The sequence below is a fragment of the Camarhynchus parvulus genome, chromosome 1A (assembly GCF_901933205.1).
Source record: "Camarhynchus parvulus chromosome 1A, STF_HiC, whole genome shotgun sequence".
Classification (NCBI taxonomy): domain Eukaryota; kingdom Metazoa; phylum Chordata; class Aves; order Passeriformes; family Thraupidae; genus Camarhynchus; species Camarhynchus parvulus.
In genome coordinates this window covers 33652765-33678137 of record NC_044586.1, presented here as the reverse complement: position 1 = coordinate 33678137, position 25373 = coordinate 33652765, and the positions used below count along the sequence as shown (strand labels likewise).

Sequence of the window (25373 nt, the reverse complement as noted above, 5' to 3'; positions counted from 1 at the left end):
TTCTATGTACAATGCTAAGATTAATGTAATTTACTCAACAGTACTTTGATAGCAGCTCAAGCCATTCCTACTGAAAAACATTCATTTGAAATGACAAGCCCTTTTAACAGCAGGCATTTTGGAGCACTTCATAGACTTCATGACTGCAACTTTCACCTACCACATCAGATGCTTTCAGGTGGCCAGAGGTACCTTTCTCTCAGCTATCAAAAAGCTATGAATTGAGTGGCTCGCAACTGTTTCTCCAGCCTGATTAGTGATTTTTCCCTTCTCATGCAATAAGAAAGCCTCCAGTTGCTCTTGGCTGTTCACATTTTAGGACTTGGCTGCAGATGCATTGCTGAACCTTGACTTCTGCTACCTCAAACAATGAAAGATTTGCCATCTACCTAACATGAAAGAGCGTATTTTGCATTCTGCTGGGAAAATCGGTGCCAGAGCCAGCTTTTAGCAAGTTCCCAAAAACTGAAGTTGGATGACACAGTTCTCTCCATGTCCTTACAACCATTTTGCAATTTTCATCATTAGGCAGCAAATTGGTGCAAGACAAGTTTATAGAAAACCAAGCCTGACTAACCTCAGTGCTCAAAGCCAAAAGTTACTTTTACAAAATGACTCCTGGAGAAAGAACTTTTACAAAGTTTCTCTACCAATTCTACTCTGTCAGAATTAGGCCCAAAACAGCCTCAAAACAAAACATGCTCACCCATAGGAACTACTGGTTAAATACTTAATCTAAAATTAAGATTCAACATACATAAAATTTTAAATGTCTCTATGCATACACAAACTTTAAACATTCATTTTAATTCCTTACTTTTGGTTCATAATCAGGATCATTTTCTTCATCTGCTTCTTCTTCGCCCTCCTGAAAAAAAACACTTAATATTTCTCTAGCTTATCCACATTCAGCTTCCGGAGCCATTTTCATGAAAATTAAGATTAAACTGTACTCAGAAATACATCCATTACCACTTTATGTTATACATATTGTATTAGTTTATCCTCCATAATGTGTATCTTTTGACATCAGTGGCAGCTTAATTTTTAAGATACCTTGAAGGTTGTCTTAGCTTGGTTTGGGTTTTTTTTTGTTGCTGTTGTCTTGCTGGTTGTTTGTTTTGTTTTTTGGGTTTTTTAAATTATTCATCTGAGATCCACCAAACAGTATGTTCTATCTTATTTCAGAAGTAATTCTTAGTGTCCACAGCACTCAAAAACTAAAGGAACTCTTATTCTAGATAACAAGCTACAACACGTAAACTATTTGAATCAGGGGCATCTGTCATCTTACCTCATCATCTGCCTCTTCACCTTCTTCATCATACTAGAAAAGAAAATAAATAGTTTTGATAATATCATAAATGCAGCCATCTATAGCTCAAGTAGATGCCAGAGACCACTCCATATTGTGATCTTAAGAGAATCATACAATGGTTTGGGGTGGACAGGGCCTTGAGGGTCATCTAGCTCTAACCACCCTGCCATGGGCAGGAAAACCTTCCACTAGACCAGGTTGCTCAGAGTCTCATCCGACCTAACCTAAATCTAGTCTCTTTTAATTTGCACCAAGAAGCTCCTGTGTCTGTCAGATTTAAAAACACTTTTTGCATCAGCATGAGCAATGTTCAACTTCCCCTGGTAAGCTCTGGTAGAGCAGACTGTCCCCATTCTGTGCAGTCCGGGAGGGGCTGATTACCCTGCGGTACCACTGGGGGACAGCAGGGGACAGCGGAGCCCAAAGCAGCCCGTCGTACCTCCCTCCTCCACAGCCCCAGCCAAGCCTTTGCAACAAGGGCCAACAGTTTAGATTCTAAACATTTATTTTTAAGACAGCACATATCTAAGCCATCTTAACAGTCAAACCGTTTTTGTTTAACCGAGGCAGCAACAGAAAAAATGTTTTATACCTGTATAAAGTTCTGAGGCTTCATGTTTTGACAATTTCAAGCTTAGCTCTTTTAAAACACTTAAGCCTTTGCAGAACTTGCTTTGATTATTTTGGCATGCTTTGAATGTGCTTATCTAGCTTTTTTTTGTTAAGTAAGAGAGTACTTTTAAAAGGATGAGACTTGAAAACTTCATAGCCCAATGTCACTGTAAGCACAAAGAACAGGCTCAGCAGCTAGAAGAAGTCTCATTTGTTCTCTGGCAGCTCATTACAGTTCCACAAAGTATTGGGTACACTTCTCTAGGAATGCCTTATATACAAAATGCTACTATGACATCCTCTAGATGATCAGCTTCTACCACTGCTTTTGCCACAAAACTCTGCAGTCACTACTTCAAAGAATTATTATTTTTATGCTTCTCTTCCTGAATAATCTAGGAAGCTCTGCTGCAACTAACATCCCATTCTAAAGATACCAATGTAAGAAATTACCCAAGCACGAAATAGCATTGTTTCAAGGTTTTTAGTGCTCTGAATGAATATTATACTTACGTCATCATCATCATCTTCAATAGCTTCTCCAGTGAAGTACAGTACTGACCGGGGCACTATACGTTCACGCAAGAAGTGACCTATTTCAAAGTCTGCAGCAAGGATTGCCTCGGAATCATCATCCTGCATAAAACAATATTATTTCCTAAACTATGAGATGGTAACTACTTTTGATACATACACACAAGTTACATGGTTTTGATGTGGCCAGATTTACACAGATCCCATTACTGATTTTTTTTGTTCCAGGAGTCCAGTTCTGCTTTACAGGACTGAACGTGAGGAGCCAAGTTCAACACTGAACAGCCCACCTACATTATACAGGGAGGGGCTGCTGCTTCAGAAAGCCTAATTATATACCATTCTGGAGTTTCTTTCATTCCAAGTATAAAGATTATTTAATATCTCCCATAGACTTTCAGCTCATATGCACAATACTCTTAAATAAGTGAACAATAGCCAGGTGAGACTATCACAATAAAGATTTTACAACCTGCTTCTGTTTCCTACAGTGCATCCCCTTGATTCCCATTAGACAAATCCACTACTGAAGCACTTGAACACTTAAAAATGCTCTCTGATCCAATGTGACACTTTCACTCCTCTTGTTTTCATACCAAGTGTTCTGCTGTCTCCCATCTGAGCAATTACTTTTTGTTTTTCTAAATGTTATGAGCATACAGCTTTTGGTGTCCATGCCAACTAGAGTTCTAACTACATGCCTCTGGAAGCTTTAATTTCATATTTCTCACTCAAACTGCATAATATATTCCCTACTGTTAAGTATTTTTGGTAGTTTTTCTCGTTACAAAAACATGGGTTATTACCATAGTGAGCACACAGAAAAGCAGGCTCTTCCAGTTTTCTGTTCCTGTTTTATTACTTTCAAGAGTTAACAGCTTGAGAAATTTTTAACAGAATAAAACACAAACTGGATACATTCAGCCATTAGATAAAATCATCCAAAGAACACATGAAGGGAGAGACTTACACCACCCATTAGATCTAAGACTAATAACGTAGATCACTACATTTCTACAACTGTTAACAATCCAAAAGGTAGTTTTCAGGAAGCATAAGCTATTAAAGTTGACTAAACTAAACTCTACCATCCAACTCAAACACTTCTCCTGAAAAAGAAATCTCAAATATATACTAGTCTTCATAAGTACTCTCAGTTAAAGACAGAAGCAGTTAAAGCTGAGGCTGTTTAACAAATTTTAAAATTTCATAAACACGCCATCGTTATTTTTTAAATAAGCCAACTTACCAGGTCTCCACTTTCAGGAACTGTAGGAAAAAAAAACAGAAGAAACAAGTGAGTGAGATACATTCTACATCTAAAGTTAATACATGTATACTAGTGTTCGGCTTACCTTCAGGAGGACTGAAGAAGTTGAAGAAAGAGTCATTGGAAACAGTTTTTGTAACCGTCCTTACTGTTCCGCGGCCCTTATGTTTTTGCTTCTTCTTAATGGTTTTCAAAGTAACATTCTTTCCTTTTTTCCAATCTATTTGGCAACTAAAGCGTAAAAAAAAAAAAAAACCAAATTACAGGGAAAAAACCACAACCACCTGCAGCTTAATACCATTCCCCTTGTTACAAGTATCTACTGAGACTATCACACTGCAAGAGACACGGGAAAGAAAGAATATTAAGATAGTATTTATTTAGTCCTATCTTTTCATTAGTTTTCTGTTGAGAACAGGAGTAACTGGTTAATTTTAGGATTATTTCCATCCAAAAATTTTTCCTTCTCCACTCAATCTCTGAAATGCTAATTTTCATTAGCTACCAAACAGTGCCTAGTTTTCTATCAACAACTAGTACTGCACCAATTTTAGAGCTGCCCATCCATTTTAAAGCAATGTCGTATTTGGGCATATTAGTAATATGCCAAAGTTCACCCCACCTATCATCATAACCAGTAAGTCCTTAAAACAATGCATCAAACAAGCATGTAGGTTTTAGCTGATTTTGAGTTGCTTGTGAGGGTTTTGTCTTCTTGTGTTACATTCGTTTGGGTTTTGTTTTTTGGGGTTTTTAACTCTATCCTGCTTACAGAGCAAAATCATGTCTACAGGCTCCCCTAACAGTCAAAGCATTCTGGCGACAAGTAAATGAAAAAGTCACATCAGTGAAACTAACTGCATTTGCAGAAGTTTCTGATTAGATTCTTTTACAGACTCAGAAATTCAGTGAGTTGCTTTGGGACAAGAAGGGGCTATCCTAGCTACAAGAGAAAACAAGGACTAGGAGTTAATAATTTTTACAGAAGCAGTGGCACCTCACACCAAACTCTGTCAAGATTCATGATTTGCCAATCAGTCCAAACTGGGGAAGACAAAACAGTTTAATCAAAGCTACCCAAGCATTTAAAATTAAATCTTACAGGACTTTGGAAAATATGTTAAGTGACTGGGAAATAAAGAGGCAAATAAGTCAGTATGAGCAACTGGAGATTAATTTAAGAGAAAAACCAACACTGACTATGCAGTAATAGTCTGTAACTTAGTTGTTATCACTCAGAAGAGCAGTCAGAACACTGGAGACTTGAGCACAAAAGTTACTGAACAGGCCCAAGTGTTCTCATAAGAATAATTATGTACAACATAGTTTTCTCCCATCCCTCTGTACAACATCCCCATGTACAACATAGTTTTTTTTCTCATCCCTCTGTTCACAAAAAAAGGAAATGTAGAGGAAAAAATTACTTAACTAATTTAAAACAGAATATTTCACTAAGAAAGCAGTGTGACGGCTTTTTAAAAAGAGTAACCTGGAATTATGAGGACTGTTCTCCATTTCTCAAATAGACAGAAATTCAAAGGCAAACATTCAACACTTATAAAACAAAATGGACAACTGCAATATTAAAAATAAATCTGAAATAAACTCCCCAAAATGCCGCGTGCCAGAAATACAAAAATATTAATAAAAGCAATCAAACAAATTCTAGCAAAAGCTATACAGGCCTACTAAAAGATACTAAAATATTTCAATTCACCTTTAGTGACTGCAGAACAGTATTTCTAAACAAATACTGACTATATTTCTTATTTATATGCTTATATAATATATATGCTTATAAATTATGCAATACAAATAATGTGTTTTTCTATATTGTATTGAAGTTATTGGTAACAACAAAAAAACTCATATCAAACCTAGCTGTTCCCAAGTTACATGGGGAAGTATCTTTTCCAGCACCTCCCCAAGATGCTGTAAAACTCTACAGCTGGATAATGCTACGGGCAAAGCTGCTATATTGCCTTAATGGTATCTATTAGACTTACCCTGTACAACCCATGATTTCTGGTCCGTCAAAGGAAAAGGGATCAGAATCATCTGGCTCCGACCTCATTCTATACGTCTTTGTCAACACTTCATTTGTGAAGTAGTCGTTTGGTTCAAAATGAAATTCTAATGTGAAACTCTTAAAAAGAATTGCAGAACAGTAACTTTAGTTATTTACCAACACCTTTAAATTCTTAACACCTAAACCCAAGCAGTACACATGCAACAGAATACACCTTTCTCCAATACATCCATAACTTATTCTAGAATTTGTCACCCAAGTTGTACAAAGATCTTCAAATCTTTTCAATTACTTGATCTTGTACTTTCTAGTTATTATACTGCTTGCAGTAATGACAGATCTCCCAGTACACAGATTTCCTGCTACTAATGTATAGGCAGAATTTCTAAATTTAAAAATATTATAACTTAGAAAACGGTCTGATTACTGCCAGGGAAATATATGAAATTACAGCAGTTACACAAAAAGTACCCAAAGGTATCAAAATGCAATGGTGAAAACCTAAGTTATCAGCTGTTAAGGCAAATCTCAAGAGAAGCTGAAGGCTAAATTCAGTATACACTCATTCACAGGGTGATGCAAGATTAGCACTAGACCTTGTACTGCTTTCTCAGAAGCAGCAGCTGTATATTTTCTCATGATTTCCACAAGACAATTGGCTATCACAGACCATGTTGCTAAAATACAAATAATTCTTAAGATAACATAAAAGTAATCTTGTTTAATAAGTGAAACTAACCATAGGTTGTCCAACTTCTGAAAATTTCACTTTTATATCTTTTAAGTATTTCAGGATAGGTTCATCATGTTCCTGTAGAGAAAACACAGTGTATTTAATTTTCATAACATTCAATTACACACAGATTTAAGGCCTCACAGAGATAAAAAGCCATGTTTAGAACAAGTTTGACTTAGAAAAAAAACCTTGTTACAACACTGAAATACTTCCATGAACATGACCAGCAGATGGCAACAATGGCTGTTACAGAGTCCCCAGTACAGTATACAACCAAAACCCACGCTAACACCACGTACAATTTTTAGTCATGTCTAATACACTTTTCACACACACTTCTATAAGCACCAAAAATTCATCAGTATCATAGAATAGGTTCAAGAAATAAAACAGCAGGGAGGTATTTCAGTGCTGTGTACTCTCACTTGAAAAGTTACCAGAGATGACATCCAAGTAACAGTTCCATTATTGCTCTCCAGACATATAAAGTATCAAAGTGTTTCCACTGCTTTCTTAAAGACACTTGGGTTAATTACCAATGCAACTTTAAACAAAGCTAGACCACTGCCTACCTGAACCATATCACTGAGCAAGTCCACATTCTTGAATACTGTCAGCCAAAACTCAGGGATTCCTTTAGGGTCTTCTTTTTCTTCATCTTTTTTTTCTTCTTCAAGCTTAGCTTTCTCTTTCATTTCATCCTTGAGAAAATAAAAATATTGAGTTTCCTTAATTTTAAGAGGTTCATCATAAGGTTCATCAGTTCTTTGTTGGCACCAGTGTCATGTGGACGTTTAAGCAACCATTAAGAATTAGCATTATTATTAATAGCAAGTAATCATTACAAACCTGTTTTTTTAGAATTTCGGCTTAATGAATCTTGTTTCATGCTAAAGCTTGAGATATTGATGAGAACTAATTAAGATACTCACTGAAATTTCTTCGTCAGCATCTGCTTTCCATTCACATTCCTCTTCTGTAGGTTCATAAATGGCATTGATGATTTCACTTCGCTGGAAGATTAAACAAAGAATATTTTCTAATTTCCTAGTAATTGCAATCAGCAATGCCCTAACCAATAAATTCCTAATCCTAAATTACACAAGTAGTAATACATTAACTATCTACCTTTTCTTCTGGCTCTAGAAGATTGATTCAGCAGTTAGGAGGTTTACAACACACTAAAATAAACACCAAAGTCCCAGAAAAGTTACAGTATGATCTGACATTTGCTCAATTAAAATGAGGTTTGATATACTGAAGTCATTTTGGTAACTATGGAACAGACTTAACTTTTCACTCTCTCAATCTTAGTTGATATTCACTTGGATGGCAAAATTTTATCAATTGAATTGAAGGGGCACATATGAGACCAAAGTAATTTGGAACATGAGTAAGTGTTCTGGTTTTTATAATCCTTTGCTGTATTTTAGATGAAGCTTTAAAGTACAAATCAGAGTAGCACTAAAATACCTTGTCAAATAAGGGCTGATAGAGAGCAGCATACTTTCTCTCCAGCTCATGAACTTCCTCATAGAACTTTGCTTCTATCTGTGCACACTGAACTTGAAGATTCTTGAGAGCATTCACACGTCTTTTAACAACTTTAGGCAAGCTGAAAAATTCAGTGACAGAACTGTTAACAACACTGCATTTTAAGCACATATTGATCTCTCCTTAACCAGACCCCTTGCAACTTAACCAACTTGTACCACAACACATTTTACACTCTGTTTTAAGCTTTAGAAAGTTTAAATCAAAGCTGCAACCACTTTCACCAATGACATTGAAATCCTTAGCACAAGCACTTAAACTGAGGCTCAACCACAGTTAGAACCAGAGTATTCCAACACCTGAGTAAATCATGAGAGAAATTTGTGCAATAAATCTTCCTTCTAAAAACAAGCTCTACATTATTAATGAGTAACAAGGTAAAATCATAGTATTGAGTACAACTAAGAAAAGTCTCACCATTAATTTGTTTGGCTTTATGAAAATGTTCAAGACAGTTGTTATTATTTGCTTAAAAATTTAATCTTCAAAACTTGCTGCTTTCTTTCACTGAGCACAGCAGCTAATAGCACTGTCTTTAAACACACTGTCTGACCCAAAGTGAGCCAGAACTGGTTTGCTAAATGAGCCACTGTACTACAAATGTGCAAAAGGAAAGCAATTACTGCATGCCTCATAAATGCAGATCAACTACAGAAAATTTTGGCAAGAATTTATAGCAAGTTTTGATACTGAGAAAACCGCATGAAGTACTGCTAATAACATTGCTGTATCAGCTAATGCTTACAGTCTAAGCATAAAATTACGATGCTAGAGACACCAGGCCTCCAAGTATCTGTCCATAGTTTAAATAACTGATGTTTCATGACCAAGGCAAAGCTACAAAAGAGATTCCAAGGATCAGGAAAGTATCCTAAGAAGTGTGCCATACTGTAACTGCAGAGGAAAACATCAGACACTAAATGCTAAATATTAGCATTCTTCATGAAACTTCAAATAAAAACTCTTCAATTCTGAGACGCACTACAAACAGACTATATTAGTTTTTCTGCTATCTGAGCAGCACAGTGGTTTATGACCATAAACCGTAGACAACACTGTTCAGAAAACAAAAGAACCATTTTAACACTCTGCTCATACTAAACCAATGCTGTACCTTTCTACATATCCTGCAGATGTTCCTACCAGACCATCAAGTCTTTCCTGAAGGGCTGCAAGAATCTGAGGATTTTGCATCATCTGCACAGTCAACTGCCGAGCTGAATTAAAAAAGAAGATTAAGTAAGCACAAACTGCATCTCTTGGACCAATCTTGAAAGAAAGAATTGTGCACAAAATAAAGAAAATTAGACAAGCAAGAATTACAGATGCAGAAGAACTGTTTAAAACTGTGTGAAGTCTCCCTAATACCAAAAAAAGTTTCTGATTTATAAATCTGATTTCTGTCCATGATTTCTACAGTATAATTTCCCCTCTGATTCTCACCTAAAATAGCTGGGAAATCACTGAAAATACACATTATTCATCTCTAGGCTCCTGTGGGACACCTGAATACTTACCATTTAATTACTGTATGCCATTTAATTACTTCAGCTAATGAGTGTTCCCCAAAATTTTGCAATCCAGTTTTGAAAACACTTCTTTCAATAGATTAGCGAAGTATAACATCTTGAGCAAAATGTTCTATTTTAATGTTATTATTCTGCTCAGGCAAACTTGAATCAAGGCACTATCCAAGTAATTTTATTGCAGAGATTATTAGTTATTTCTCTTTTGGCTAACTGCTCTTTAGATTCCATCTGTGCCCCCACACTTCAAATACAAAGCATGAGTAAGACTGTTCAGCACTGACAAAACAAGTATTTTGATATGTGCTTATGTTACTTGTTGAGGGGAGAATAAAAAAGGATTTATTAATTTCAAGAGCAGTAACACTAAGCATGATTTGTTCTGTTCACTGTCAACTCAGCAGCAAATTATTAGCAACTAATCAAAAGTAAGAGATACACATACACACATATACACACATTAATTTTTTATACTCAAAACTTCACGTGTGTGAAGTTTTTAAATAATCCTGTTACATATCCACAATAATCCTGTCTCTTCCAATTATACAGGTGGCCGGCACTGCCTGAACCTGGTATTAAACATGACTACAATGAGTAATTGCAAACAACTAATAAAAGTCACTCAATTTGAAAGAAAAAGTCCTTGCTTCAGAACTTAAACACAATTGTCCATCTGAAATTATTTTACCACTTCCTAATTGTTTTGCAGTAAAAGTTTTTTCTAGCACACTAACTAGGAAGCACATAAGCTTAGAAGTTTAGAAACTCTTGGTTTCAACATTACCTTTGCTGTTGGCATCTTCCCCAGTTTCTTCTTCTTCTACTTCTTCAACATCCTCCATATCCTGCTGATCAAGTTCAGACTGTTCTTTGCTATTAGAAATATTCAATAACAAGAAGTTAATTCAATCAAGTAGTTAATTTTATAATATACTCTAAGGAGCTTAAAGAGCTCAAACTAGAGGTTATGTGGGTAGAAACAAACTGTTGCATCTTTTGACCTTTGACAAGCAAGTCTTAATAGACAAACAAAACCAATTTTGTCTTCACAGAAGTTTCACATTTGACAATCCCAGAACAGTTTACAGAATTAGCAACCTTCCAGAATTACGAAGTTTCTTTCTACAAAAAACTCCTTCATCTTCTGCTCTTATCAACCAGTCAAAGTCTCCTTCTGCTCCACATACCTTCCTTAAGATGTGCAGGCCTTGAGAACTGTGGGTAGGATCACCTACATTATACTTTAAACGCCACAAAATAAGAGCACTCAAAGTATAGAAAGAATCCTACATGGAGTGAAACAATAGAAATGGGCAATATCATCTGATTTCCCCTCCAGAATTCCAACTAACATAGGAAGTTGACTCATGCCTTCTTCCACTTTCTTATTTACTAACAATTAAGATCACAAACCCATTTATCATGAGCAGCATAAGTTTTTCTCCCACAGGCTATAAACCTCAGGTCTTGCCACAGTGCTCAAGGTCAGTACCTAGACCCTGCCTATCCAGCATCTGGAGAGCCCAGTCATGCCAAGTACAGCACAGGACACACTCAGAGCCACAGTAAAATCATAGACAGATTTTACTTACTTGTCTACGTCTGCCATTCTGCTAGATTTCAAACACTGGGGGAAAAAAAAGAAAAAAACACATAAGAACAGGAGCACTAGATTTCAGTTATAAACTCTATGGCCATGTGCCATAATACTAAAAGAAACAAAATCATGTCAGCTTTATGAAACATGATAAATATATATTACAGTCTGAAGCGTGGCATATCTCCCTTGCACATCTTGAGCTGTCGGTCTTTAAAACATACAGAAATTTTGAAAAACTTCATTCTGGTTTAGAACCTATAGATCTACTCACATAAACTGAAGTACCAAGTACCAGCAAAACGCCATGTTGAGTTTTGGATTGTAGGACTGTTCTAATATCACTGACTGAAAATTAGTCCTAAGTATAAAACTGGAATATAACCTGAGAAAAACTGAAGCAAAAAGGGTGCTGGTAACTGTTTACTCATTGCCAGCATGTGATCGCAAACAGAACATACTTACAGCTAAAACAATTTGAGAATGAAGATGCCTTTTTGTGGCTTTACTTTTAATCCCAACTTTACAAAACCAATCCAAGTCATTCCTCAGAATAGTCACAATATTGCAACATTTTACAAAAAAAAAAAAAATTATGCCAGGTGCCAGGCTAAATTATTTAACATGACTAATTCCCATGTTCAGAATTATCACAATTTTCTTAAATATCTTAGTGAAATCATAAACATATTCCATACACAGTAACTAGAAGCATTTAATATTGAGACTATTGCAAATCTTGCATACCATGAAGAACCTATGTTCTCAAATATATTACAAAATTAGTAACGTTTTCTACCAGCAAAACAGCACTTGGGAGTCTATTCTCCAAAAAGATGTTTTAGGTAACTTGAAGTCTAACACAATACCATGCACAAGAAAACACTGTCCTGTTAATTACCAACTGTCAGTAATTCAGGAGGCTCCAACTACCAGGAATAATTTGCTGGCCCAGAAAGCAAGGAAACAAATGCTTTAGAGTCTCCATTTTACCTGCTCTCCTGTAAGCTAAACAAATTGAAATTTCCTTCAGGAATTTCAACTCCTTACAATGCATTCAAATGGGATTTTAGCAAAGTGTTGCACGGATGTGTTCCAGAAAAAGAGAAAACTGCATTTGATCTGTCCGAAGTGTAACACAAAAACACAATCCCAGTAAGATCAGGATATTAGCAGTCAGTATGAAGCAACGTCTTAAGACTCTTCATAAATAAACTCCCACATTTTATGTAAATATAATCTAAATATAGTTTTTCTGGTGTCATAAATACTTCCCAAGAATTACATGGAAAGAAGGTATCTGATGTCCTCCTCATTTCGGACCACAATTTCATAGCGCCAAATAAAGATCTAGAATGTAATCAAAAATATTCAATTCCCTAATATGCAGAAAAACTAGAGAACCAAAGCTATCTATTTTAGAAAAATAATACAGTATTTGCTAATGAATAGGATGGCAGCACTGCTATAAACCAAAGAACATCTAACAATTCTGTAAGAAGAATTACAGCAATATTCTTGACTCATTTTATTCAGATCACATTTGCTTGTCATGTGATTTCAGTTTTACCCATGTAACAATTCCCTGCAACAATTCAAAAGACTCTCCTTTGAATATCATTCTCAAAGGTAGCATACACTGAAGACCTACAGAAACAACATACTACAATTACAACTCTCACAGACAGGCCCCTGTTTTACTTGAGCAATGTAACAATTAGCATTATTTTTGATGTACACAATATTGTATCCATGAAAAATATACTACTTTTTCCTTACACACTTCCTCTTAACTTGTTTTTAATGCAGGACCATTTCAAGAAGACTGATAGTATTGCTGTGCAAAAGAACACAAGATGCACAGCTCATCTGCCTCTCATACATTTTTCTGCAAATCCAACACAGTGATGCTCCTTGCAGAGACTAGCAATTCCTTTCTCTGTTCTCCCTATCAAAAAACACTTTAATTTCCATAAAACAGGAGGTAGTTCTTTCAACAAACATGTGACCAGTGGCAGCACAAACCCTGTGGTCTCTCCAAGTCAGTGGGCTAGATGAAACAGCAGCTGAAACACCTTAGAGGTTTTCTGAAAGAGACCAACTTCCACAGTTCACTTAAACATTTTTTCCCAAATGAAGACAAGACCGGCTATGAACAAATGATGCCTAAAAATTTTAAGAAGCATCCACCCCACCTCCAACAAGGGCCGTTAGCCAATACATCGGAAAAAAACAATGACATGGTAAGAATTCTCCCAGAAACAGTTGCAGCTTTCAATTACGTTCAGAAAAAACACACTGGATCAGAAATGCAGGTATTTGACAATGTCATAACAAATTTTTATTTCAGAAACTAGTCCTCATTTTCCCCAGAACCAGCAGGTAAACTGATGATATCACTAAAGTTTCTCAGTTGCAACATTCAGCTCAGAGATAAGTTTAAAGATTTTTCTACACCATGTAACCGTAGTAGAGAAAGTTTCACCAGCAGTCTCCCGTTACTGAATTCCTCACTGGGCCCTTGTTTTCACCTCTGAAGAACTACTCGTCATCACAAACCTTCATCCATCCTTTCACTGTTCATCCTCTTTCCAAGATCATTTCTGACCATGCTAAAGGCATTCATCTTGCTACAGCACCCTGTGGGACTCTAGCACGTGTCTCTCTCTCCTCACTGCAATGGGCAGTTATCATTCTCTTCTTCCTGGCTCAAACAATCCCTGCAAGCACTGTATGGTTTCAAATTATGGCCCAGTTTACTCAAAGAGTTTGAATAACAATCTTCAAAGATTTTTTTGAAATTAAAATAGACTATATCAAGCAGCTGTCAGCTTCAGAGCTTCCCTCTAGTGTGTTTCTCTCTCTCATCCAATTTTTCCTATTCTCCTTGCAGCAGTCTTATTCATGTCCCATCCTTTAATCTTCCCTCCATTTTTACACAACTCAGTATCAGAATGTACACAGTTGGAAGAGTTCTTCTGCAAACTGAGGAGATACTAGTGTCTGTCATGACAATTATCTGCCAGCTCTAGACAACTGTTCTTGAGTAAGGAGACTACAAGGCACTGCCAAGAAAACTATGCTGGCACACATTTAGGCTAATCTGCGCAACCCACTAGCATGGAAGAGATGTAGTTGCATCACATTTTGTTTACTGTCATTTACTTAAACAACCATAAGCTTCTCTGCAAACACAGCTCAACTGGCTAAAAAAAACCCAAACAGAAACAAAAACACTGCAAAAAAGCACTGAGAAAATGCATTCCTTAAGAGCAAACAACCTCCACTATCTCTGAGCAATGCCCAGCTGCCCAAGGTCCTGGTCTAGTCTTCAGAGTTTCAAATATACTACATACCACAATCAATAACATTCTAATAGATCACTGCAGTATTTATTTTGCAGGATCTCCCCAGCAATAAATATTTAAATATAGAACTCCTATCAATCCACTTTCCATGAGACACAGCTGTCCTTCCCAGTTCATTCATAGGTGCATTTACTTTCATAAACAGCAGCTACACCTTGGCATGTGAGCAACATAACCACTAGCATCACCCCTTGAAGTAGTGCCAGGGAGATATCAGTTCACCAGTTGTCAATGCAGGATTATAACAAACCTGGATACACCTGGTGTATTACTTCAAGCCTCAGTGTCTAGCTAACTGTTTTGGACTAAGATACTGCTTAGAATATAGGCCTCCTGACTGCATGAAGAGGCTTATGAGCACAGGTAAAGGGTAGTCTACACCCCTGTATAAAGCCAGCATGCAAAAAACCTTACTAGTAAAATATTTTATTTCCCTCTTACTTGAACAACTGCAGCCACTAACTGTTTGAATGTAGTAGACTGCATTATCGTCAAATACAGAGGCACTCACAGGCTTTACTTACAATGTTTTGCTGCTCATTGTAAAAATATGCAGAAGAAAAGCAACAGTTATCTTTTCAGGGCTTGAAAGAGAATGTGTAGGAAGTTCATGCTACAAAAAGAAAGCAAAAGTACAGAAAAGCAAGCAACAGTGCATGTTTCCTATAGGTTTAAATTTAAAACCTCTTTCATACAGGTACCTTAAGCCTGCCTGCCATCACAAGAAAGCACGCTCTATATCAAAATCAAAAGATTGGAAGACTTAATCCAGCACTAGCTTACCCACTGTTTTGAGTGTATCCTCCAGAATTACTAAAAATTAGCAAAACTCCCCTAAAATTTAAAACTTATCAAAACTGTGTGACAATTTGCTATTTTCATTAGGCTTAAAGGACAGAATGTTTTTCAAGAAATGGAGTTTGATACAAGCAGAATGTTCACATGTTCATTCTCAAGTAAGTCATTAGTGAGCTTTCAGTTTTCAAGGGTTTTCGTTTCTTCACCGAGTGATTTTGCATAAATGAAGATAGAAATACAAACTCCAAGTGTTCAGTGCTTCCTAATCTTTCCTTTATCCACACAGAAACTAACCTGAATTTGCACAGAGGCACCAGCCATGTTACAGCTAGGACACTGTAGGCTTTGGTGAGAAGCCTTTTCTTGTTCAGATCAGCTTTACATGTCCCAAGTAAGCACACCGCTATTAGATTACCCGGACATCCGCTCGCCCTCAGGAAGGCAGGTCACAGCGAGGTGAACTACAAGTCAGCTGAGGCAGCAAGACATTCCTGAGACACAGTTCCTCCAGCAAAACAACAGCATTTTTGCACAAGCCCCAGGGCTGGCAGGCTGACAACACGTCTCAGCTGTTCAGCAGCTCGGAGCATACCATACCACAAACAGGACCCATACCCTCCCCTTTCAGGAAACACCTCTTCCCCTTCTCTAGACAAATTGCTCACACAGGAGGACAGCTAGTTGTATTAAAAAAAATCATCAGGATTAAGTCTGGTAAACTATTTGCAATATGCGCAGAAACCAAAGGTGCCAGACAAATGACATCATACCAGCCAAGTTCAACTCTCACTGAAGACTGGGAAACTCAAGAGCAATACATTCACTAGAAGTTACTTCTAACTGATGTTCTTGCCTAAAATTCCAGGACTTGGAATACTTAACTTGTAAGATTTCTCCTTACATCATCATCAATAAATACAGGAAACAAAAACTAAAATATTGTAGAGATCAATTAGAAAACACTCTTTGACTGCACATGGCCAAAACAATTGTCTCGGGTATTTTGCCCAAAATCTCTAACACAAGTTTGTAACTTTAAAGAGCTAAGATGGTCTGCATAGTGATCTTAAAGGTCTTTTCCAACCTAAACAATTCTGTGAGAACTGAGTGACTGTTTAAAAAGTGCACAGTACACGGTAGAGAGTTTCAGACTTCAAATGTCTTGAGACTACAACCCAAAAAATGCATCACTCATTCCAAAACTGTTAGCAGAAGCTATGGTAGCAATCACAGGGTAGAGAAATCGTTATGAGAGAGAAGATCATACAGTTCAATAGTAACTAGGAGAAAATTTAGCTCTTCTTCAAAAAGAAGCAATGGAATAATACATCAGGCTAAAAATGTCATTTTAGAAAGGAATAAAGCAGAAGACCAAGTGTTTCCTTTATACTTGTGAGATCAAATTCATGCATCCATAACCTCTAGCATGAAAACTGGTCATGAAACAAGGGGAGACTGTATCTATTACTATCCTGAGGGGAAACCTATCACTCCCTGCTACAACCCAAAAGCAGGCTGTAGCTGGGTGGGGAGTGGTCTCTTCTCCCAGGTTAACAAGCAACAGGATGAGAGGAAATGGCCTCAAATCATGCCAGGGCATGTTTAGATGAGATATTAGGAAAACTTTCTTCACTGAAAAGGTTGTCAGGCATTGAAACAAGTAGCCTAGGGAAGTGCTGCAATCACCATCCCTGGAAGTCCTCAAAAGATGTGTTGATGTGGTACTTGGGGACACAGTTAAGCAGTGAACATAGCAGTGCTGGGCTAACAGCTGAACTCAATCTCAGAGGAGAGGCTTTTTTCAACCTAAACAATTCCATGTTTCTATGATTAATACAGCAGATAAACATGTTAAACAGATGAACATGTTATCATTCATCTTAAGGAAAAAATATGTCTTCTTAGAAAAGCTGAAGGTCCAAAAAAGAAAATCAATCTCAATCAAATGAGCAGAGTAGTGCAGTGCTAGAACATCAACACACCACATCTGTGTACTGAAAGACTTTATCAGCCACTGAACTTTCCAGAGACAATTCCTTTATTAGTGCAGCAAAGTTATTCTGTTAACAAAAGATTTCTAACTGTTAATGTAAAAACAAAAATTGACAAAATTTATTTAAATTTGCAAATCTAGAATAGATAATTAAAACTGTCTGCCCAAATATAAGCATAGGACACAGGAGTGTGATATAATAAAGAACACAATACTAATATAAAAGCTATTAAGTTCTGCATAAAGAGACTAAGGAGCTAAAGGTCAGTGGAAGCAAGGAATCCAGGTGCCTCAACACAGTAACAAGAAGGTGACACTGGACTCTTGCAGTAACTCAAATCTCTTCATTTTGACACAACTTATTTTGCTATCACCAACTCACCCACTATGTGCCATAGACATGCACAGTTAACAGCCGAAATGATAACTGGCATGGAGATATATATGAATCTTCAGCAGAATCTGAAATAAGGTGTCCTGACAAAGCAGAAAAGCCCAAGAAATTCAGACAAGAAGCGGCGTTTCACGAAACACATTTCTGGCTATGCACATGAGCTTAAATATCTGAGATGGGAAGCACTCATATGATCATGTGAGAGATATATTCATAAAGGGAACAGCCAGTTTCTCTTCTGAATGATCTTCAAGTCAGAGAAAGTAAACCTTGCTGGAAAAGTTTATTGTAGTTCTTCCTTAGCTATGCATAACTCTATACCCCCTTCCTTCCATCAATGTGTGAATGACACTAAAGTTAAAAAATGTTCAAAGCATTTCTTTGTACAGTGTTAGACCTTCAGTTACACGAGTATCAGCAGGGTCAAGAGACAGAGGCTGTCACAGGCAAGTACCTTCTATAACTCATGAAAAGGGTTAGGCAAGTTTGAAGTTACTGTGACACTGTACTGATATATCTGGCTTATGATAATGTGGCAAAATCCAGATTCTGACTGTAGAGAACAAATAAACATGATAAAAACATTAGAATGCTGAACCAAGTAACACAACACAATTGCAACTGCTCTTTTCCCTTCAAGTGGTATTATTTTGCACTCCCTAGTAACTCCTGAGGTAAAGGCATCAACTTCATTTGCCAATGCAACTATTTCATTAGTCCTTGCAGGCCTCTGCACAATACACATATAAATGTTACAGCATGAAAACACAATTTGCACATTTCAACTTAGAAGTGCTCTATACTTGTATGAGAATGCCAGTTGATGGGGGGAAAAGTCAAATTCTGCAAAACAAAGCAAAGGGACCATATATATAAGTAATAATATTACTCAGCTATTAGTAACCTCAGAATTTGTTTTCATTCACGTAAAACCCCACTGTAAGCTTTCCCCTGAACTAATTTTTCTATCAGGAAATGAGGATTCCAGCAACAAATACTGAACTCCTCTCTCTGTAGTATTTTTACTGTATTTTAGATAGTGCCTGTTTACCCTTTCAGCAGAAAAGAGCCTTCATACCGAGAAGGAGATGGACTACCAAATCACAAATTAAAACCAGGACTAAACTACATCTGCATGCTTGTCTATGCTACAGACCTGAACTCCATGATCATGTTCTAAAAATAGGGTAATTAGCACACAATGTTGCCTTTGTTCTGAATGCCAAGATTCTGCAGCAGAAAATCTAACAATTTCTACTTAGAACAATCTTTCATTACTAGATAAGTAACAAGTTTAAATCCAAACCTGGAAAAATTAACAAGGATCTTTACTTTTTTTAAAACAACCTACTTACTATAGCTTTTTATGGTTTTACTTTCCATCATGGATTATGGGAAGAACTGCACCCATCCTAGAGGGTTGAAATCAAAATCTTTACATGTAAATAAATATTTGAAATTTCCTAAGACAGTATTTCCCAATACAGTTCATGTTGATGCAGGTATTCAGTTTGCTAAAAAGTGGTAAAGTAATAAAAAAAAAATGTGTTTAAACAAAGTTCTTCAGGTAGCAGGGTGCACTGTAACAGCTTAATAAAAACCAAACTCGTGCCTGCCACAACATCAAACAATGGCAAAGAGCATTAATCGGCTGCCTAGATTGCCACATAATCAAACACAACCATATTGGCAATTACATTGCTATCTGCAAAACTCACACACTGCAGCATTCAAGTTTTTATCCAATTTGACTTTGAAAACATCTAAGCATCCTTCTGTGAAAAGTTACAAAATACTGAAAAAAATGTACACGCTTCAGAAGTGTGCTTTTTGCTAGAACATTTGATGAATGCAATTTTAAATTCATTCACTAACCAAGAAGCCACTGAAATTCCTAAATGTATTTAGCAACTTCTTTGTTAGCTTCTGTTCAGTATTTTTTCTATGGGAGCCAGGCCACTACTAGACTACCAACTTTAAAACACTTTCAACTAACAAGTTAGTGTGCACTAAAAAAAGAACACAACCACAACTTTAACACATTTTGGAGGCTATTGGCATGAGATGTTACAACTGGCAGTAATGAGCCAACAGAAGAATGCCCATGGTTATGGTTTCAGCCAGTCACTTTCAAATGAATACAGGTGCAGTTTAAAAAGCAATTGCAAACATGTAGTAGGGCTACAGAGAACTTGAACGATGGAACTTGAGCACTGTTTTACAAAGTTATCTTCAGAAATACTCTCTTGTGAATTTCACTCAATCTTGTCTTTGGCAGCAATGTAGAAGTATGTGATACCTCCAAAACACTGAAGATGGTGGTAAAAGAATCAAGAGGCTGTGTCATGAAGATCTCCCTAGTACAAACATAGCAAGCATGTTTCTGATAAAGCCACCTTGCACACACAAGAAACAGCATAAAGCACTATACCAGTTCATACTTCAAAGATGAGTTATTTCCAAAACTGCAGTATCATGATTTAACAACTGCTTAAAAGAGTGACTCAAGTGAGGCAAAATAAATAGTATTGAAATCTTAAGTAACAAATAAAAAGATGCAATTCCAACTACTTTAGAATTCAAAAGGTCAAAAACCTGCTATGTAAAGACATATATAATGGCATGCAGTCCACTGAAGACTTTCACTGAAGATGCAGAAGTGGCAAGATCTGAAATGAATCCATGGTGACTAAAACAAACAATTACAAAATATGATCATCCTGCACTTCAGTAATGTATCCTTAATGAAAATACTGTATCCACTGCTCAACACTGAAGAGAGGAACTAGCTCATTTAAGGTCCTAGCAACACGAATACCTGAGCAACAGAAGCAGTTCACATTTTGCATTAATGGCATTCGAGTGAAGAGCAACAAGAAATGACACAAAAATATGTACATTAACAAGAAGTTCAAAAATAACTGATTCAAGCTTGGTTTCAAGATGAACAATTTTTTTTCATGTACCCTCCCTGCGTTCCTCAACTTGACTTTTCAGTGTCTATCAGGTTTAACAAGGGCCTGAACTAAACTATAACTTCCCCTCATGGGCAAGTCATCCCACAAGAAATCTGAAAGAACTGCTTCTCTGTTCTTTGAAACACTGCATATTAAACAATACCTAAATAAAGTAGTGGATTGAACCAATCATAGTGCAGATGGTCAGAAAAGATAACATTTACATTTCTATCATGGGTCTTAGAAGTCATGGGCTTTGTCCATTCCAGATTGCAGGCACCAACTCTGTCAAACCTCATAACAAGAATCTCCAACACTTGGTTAATTCTAGTATCTCTCATGCTTTGGGTGAAGGTTTCTTCATTGCTTGTTTGTTATTTGGTAGTGGCAGTGATAGGTTTTTAAAGAATAAATGTAAAATCATCAGTTGAATGCTTCAAAGCTACAGGTATATCCAAAACCCAGTTTTTGTATCTAAAATTGGCTTTCACTGAACATAAAAATCTACCAAGGAGCAACTGGTAGTACTTTCTTCTATAGTCCTCAATGACAAGGTGAAACAATTGATGCGCAAACTGTCTATTCATTGTGGCAAGTTAACATTTAAACTGAGACATCACCATTGCAAGTCATGTCTGTGCACATGTACATTTAAGCACACAGCCCCCAAATGCATCTTTATTTTCCAGTACTAAAAATCTAAACAGCTTTCTATCTAGGAAAAACCTGCAGTTTAACCTTTGACAAGTAGTTAGGATGCAGATAATGTCTTCATTTAAGCAAACAATGCAAATTCATTTAAAAGATTTATCTTTCAGGAAGTTCATATCTTAAACTATTTATATTTTTAAGTAATTCTGGAGTATCAAAGGTAAATTAGTAAACTGTTTTAATTGACTGCAACTGAAGATTTAATCTGCAATATGTGAAGTCTTCCTGAAAACTTAAAGTCAAAAGTTATGACTAAATGCACAAGTACATCAATAATTAGGATTTTTACTTCTGCATTAACTTTGCTGATTCAGCAAATAATATAATCATTTAGTGTAGGAAGCCCTCGAAGCCCTCAAAGCCCTCACGTGTTGCTTCTACATAGCTTAATTTTTCAGAAGGTCATCAAATGAATCCCCAAGCAACTTCTGTGATGCCTTCCAGGCATGTCTGGTTTTCTAGACAAACACATTATGACACCAGACCTACTCTCCAGATTAACGATGTTGGGTGATGAGGAAATGCACTAACCTCTGAGCTGAGTGAGAATCAGCTAGATTCAATTAGCTTTAATTATAATCACTTCTGAATGCAAAGTAATTTACAAATGAAAACTGACCTATAAGCATTAAACCCATCATCACAACCCCTCCTTGGATTAAACACGTACTATGAAGTTCCACTCTATTATTTATTAGCCACCTCCCTAAGGAGAAGCTCAAAGCAATGCAGTTGCCCAGAGCAGTTGAGAAGACTCCTCAGCTGTACTAAAATAAAACCAGCATTAAAAAGTCTTGTTTCTGTTCGCAAAGTTCGGTCTTCTGTGTAAACGGCTATTTGTACCTCACAAATATCAAAGCACTCCCAGCTCATGGAAAATCACGGAGCTTAAGTTGCACTGAATGTACATATGGACACAGAAAAACAAACAGGCATTGAAAGAACACCTGCATCTCCATTTTCTGTAACCTGTCCAATTCCTGCAGTTTCCTTTAGAATCAGATCCTTAGTTAGAGATATGCCATGTTTGCAGCTGTTTCACAAGAACCTCAATATGAACTGCACTACAACTACATTAGCAAAAAGGTGAAGATACCAGAGACATGTTCATTATATCTGATGTTCTACTGGAATAAACTGGCTTTCACCAAAGGATTGAACCAAAATTCAAAATAGAAGATTCTTGTCTTATTTCCCCCCCTAAAATTTTTCACTATTGAAATTAATATTCTCAAGCTATTTTACTCTCTGAAGGAATACAATTTCTGCCATGATAAGTCGAGCTCTTCATGTTACCATTGCTGTAACTTTCAAGAGCCTAGTGAATAAAGAGGTTTTATCAAATGTACAGGGTAAGCCAAAGTTTCCTCATAGATGTGGAGTTCTGTATAGAGGACACGGCCTCAGCCTGGAAGATCCACATCTCACTCAGGGCTGTGAAAACTCTGTTAATAGAGGTTTATAACACCATGCCCACACCACCTTGGTTTCAGTTTCGCTTGTGCACACATGCTCAAAGCTAAGAGAAAAACCACACCACCCCTTTCTAGGGTGTTTAGTAAGCAGGTCACCATAACAAGTCCCTCACCTGCTCCCAGGAATAGTTTCTGAGTGAGGCAGGGGGTAGATGATGCACCAGGATGGTGGGAGCATTACTATGTACATGTAAACAGGCAGCGCTGCAGCACATCAGGCACTTCTGAAACACTGGGCTGGCAGCACAGATGCAGCACGGTACTTGTGCGTGCTTCCAACATTCATTTCCTAGTCTGTGAAAGTCAGAGAAAGACTAGGAGCTCTGAAAAACACCAATCTACCACCTGTGCACAGGATCAACATTCTGCCCTCAGAAACCAAGAGTACACTATATCCAAGACTTGTCACAAAGCACAGAAAAAGTGGAGGGCGGTAACACTGCTAACATGTATCACTCTCACAGGACTAAGTGGGACACACACACACAAGCTCAGGTGTCAGTGGCCTGTTCTAAGCACTTCTATCAATGTTTCAGGTACTCAAAGCCTGAGCCTCAACTTTTGTCAGGGACAGAAGCAACCAAGTCATTTAAATTTCCATGTATGTATATTTTAAATACTATCTTCCTCTAAGGATTAATATAACTTCTGGATTTGCAAAAGACTGGAAACCACTCAGTTTGCTTCAATCAAAATGCAGTGTTTCTCTCACTCTTTAAAGAGTACCATTGTAAAATGGGCTCAGCAGGAAGGCTGCTAAAAAGCTACTAACATGTTTGTCAAAACTACCTTCAGCAGTCCACAGCCTTAGGCCTTAACTCTTCCTTCAAGTTTCATTTCATGACTGTAATTAAAATTATCAGGCACTATCTCCTGTATGATTAATGTAGCATCTACCAGCAGATGTTAAATCCCAAGAGGCACTGAGCAGAGGAGAGTATTTGTCATACCTTGTAGACACCATGCCCACTTCTCTTACCCTCCACAAATGAGTTAGAACACGAAATGTTCTCACTAGAGTGAGATACACTCAAAGTGTATTTCAATAGGACTTCAAACATATACCTAACTGCAGAGAGCTTGGAGATAAGATGTGGAAGGTGCTGCTGTATTATTACTATACAAGTTGCTTGAAAGAAGGTTTACGGTTTTTTCTGCAAGCAGACGAGGGCGGTTTTTTAGTCAATACTGAAAGTCGCACAAGTATTGGCAGTGTAAGGCCCCTAAACATTCAATATGGAACCGAGTATGTTTTATACATCTAACCGAATGCTGAACACAAGACAGTAGCTCCACTTGTAATTACTAAAGCCTCCAGGTAGTGTCTCAGCCTTCCTTGGGGACACTCTTTAGGGCGATACCAGCTAACAGGCGCCCGGAGAAGCGACATGTTGAACTCCCGGACACCAGCGTACCCTGAGGCAGGGAGCTGCCCGTCCGCTGGCTGAATCTCTGGGTCCCCCTGCCAGCAGCAGAGCACAGCACACCCGCGCCGCGGCTCCGCACGGAGCGGGAACAAGGCGCGGGAGGCGGCACAAGGCCACGGCGCGCTGCCATCGCCGCTCCCGCTCCGCCATGTGCGCACACAGCGCGCGGGGCCCCGCGCCGCACCGGCACCGAGCCCCTCCCGCGCCCTCCCCGCGCCCAGCCGGACGCTCACCCGCTCCACCCCGCGCCGCTTTCCGGCCCCGCCGCCCTCCCGGTCCCCGGCCGCGCCGGGCGCGGCCCCGCTCGGGCGCCCACGTGTTGCGGAGCCGACCCGCCTCCCCCAGCGCCGGCCACGCCACGGGCCCCGGCCTAGCGCGGCCCGGGCGCTCCGCGGGGCGCAGCGGAGGCGCGCGGGAGGCGGCGAGCAGCGCTGCTCGCTGCGGGCCCGGGGGCGAGCACCGGCGCGGCCGCCCCGTGGGCCAGTACCCGGTGTGGCACAGGCACCGCCGGCACCCCGCGTCCCGCCAGCCCAGGGGCCCCGCTAGGCCGGGCCGGCATCCACGGCCTCCCCGCGAGAGAAAGCGGGGGGCCCAGCGCCCCCGGCCGCCCCCCGTGCCCCCCAGACCCCCAGCCCGGGGCGGCGGCGGCGGCCGCGCTCCGGCGGTACCTGCGCGGCCGGCGGGCGGCGGTGACTCAGGAGCAGCGAGGCGGAGGCGCCGCGCGGCCGGCGGTGAAAGGACCGCGCTCCCGCCGCTCGCGCTCATATAGAATTAACGTCACCACGTAACCCCCCTCCCCCGCCGCTCGCGTCTCATGGCAACGCGTGCGCGCGCCCTCGCGCCGCCCGCCCGCCCCGGGAGCGCGCGCCGGCCGTTGGCCGAGGGCCGTTGGGCTCGAGCGGCGGCGCGCGCGGAGCTGCCCGCGCTGGCACCCCCGGGCACGCGCCCGTGTCACCCCCCAGACACGCGCCCGTGTCACGTCCCCCGGACACGCTCCTGTGCCGCCCCCCGCACGCGCGCCCGCTCACGTACCGCCCGCCCGCCGCCGGTGCTGCCCCGGCAGTCAGGCTG

General features: G+C 39.0%; 1 protein-coding gene across 2 annotated transcripts in view; it reads right to left on the bottom strand.

Annotated features, from left to right (window-relative positions):
• The window catches only part of NAP1L1 (nucleosome assembly protein 1 like 1), a 28781-nt gene extending 3686 nt beyond the window's left edge, over nucleotides 1-25095 (bottom strand). Inside the window, exons 1-14 of one of the 2 annotated variants that reach the window (XM_030959435.1) lie at nucleotides 24971-25094; nucleotides 11175-11209; nucleotides 10367-10455; nucleotides 9168-9270; nucleotides 7973-8114; nucleotides 7432-7512; nucleotides 7072-7200; nucleotides 6503-6574; nucleotides 5741-5880; nucleotides 3820-3965; nucleotides 3714-3733; nucleotides 2444-2566; nucleotides 1295-1327; nucleotides 818-868 (exon numbers count right to left, since the gene is read on the bottom strand). In XM_030959435.1, the coding sequence (XP_030815295.1) occupies nucleotides 818-868; nucleotides 1295-1327; nucleotides 2444-2566; nucleotides 3714-3733; nucleotides 3820-3965; nucleotides 5741-5880; nucleotides 6503-6574; nucleotides 7072-7200; nucleotides 7432-7512; nucleotides 7973-8114; nucleotides 9168-9270; nucleotides 10367-10455; nucleotides 11175-11191 (1146 nt within the window). In that variant the 5' untranslated portion in view covers nucleotides 11192-11209; nucleotides 24971-25094. Of the gene's footprint in view, nucleotides 1-817; nucleotides 869-1294; nucleotides 1328-2443; nucleotides 2567-3713; nucleotides 3734-3819; nucleotides 3966-5740; nucleotides 5881-6502; nucleotides 6575-7071; nucleotides 7201-7431; nucleotides 7513-7972; nucleotides 8115-9167; nucleotides 9271-10366; nucleotides 10456-11174; nucleotides 11210-24970 lie in introns of both variants that reach the window. The other variant, XM_030959436.1, reaches the window with a different exon arrangement.
• Between the last annotated feature and the right edge of the window lie 278 nt (nucleotides 25096-25373).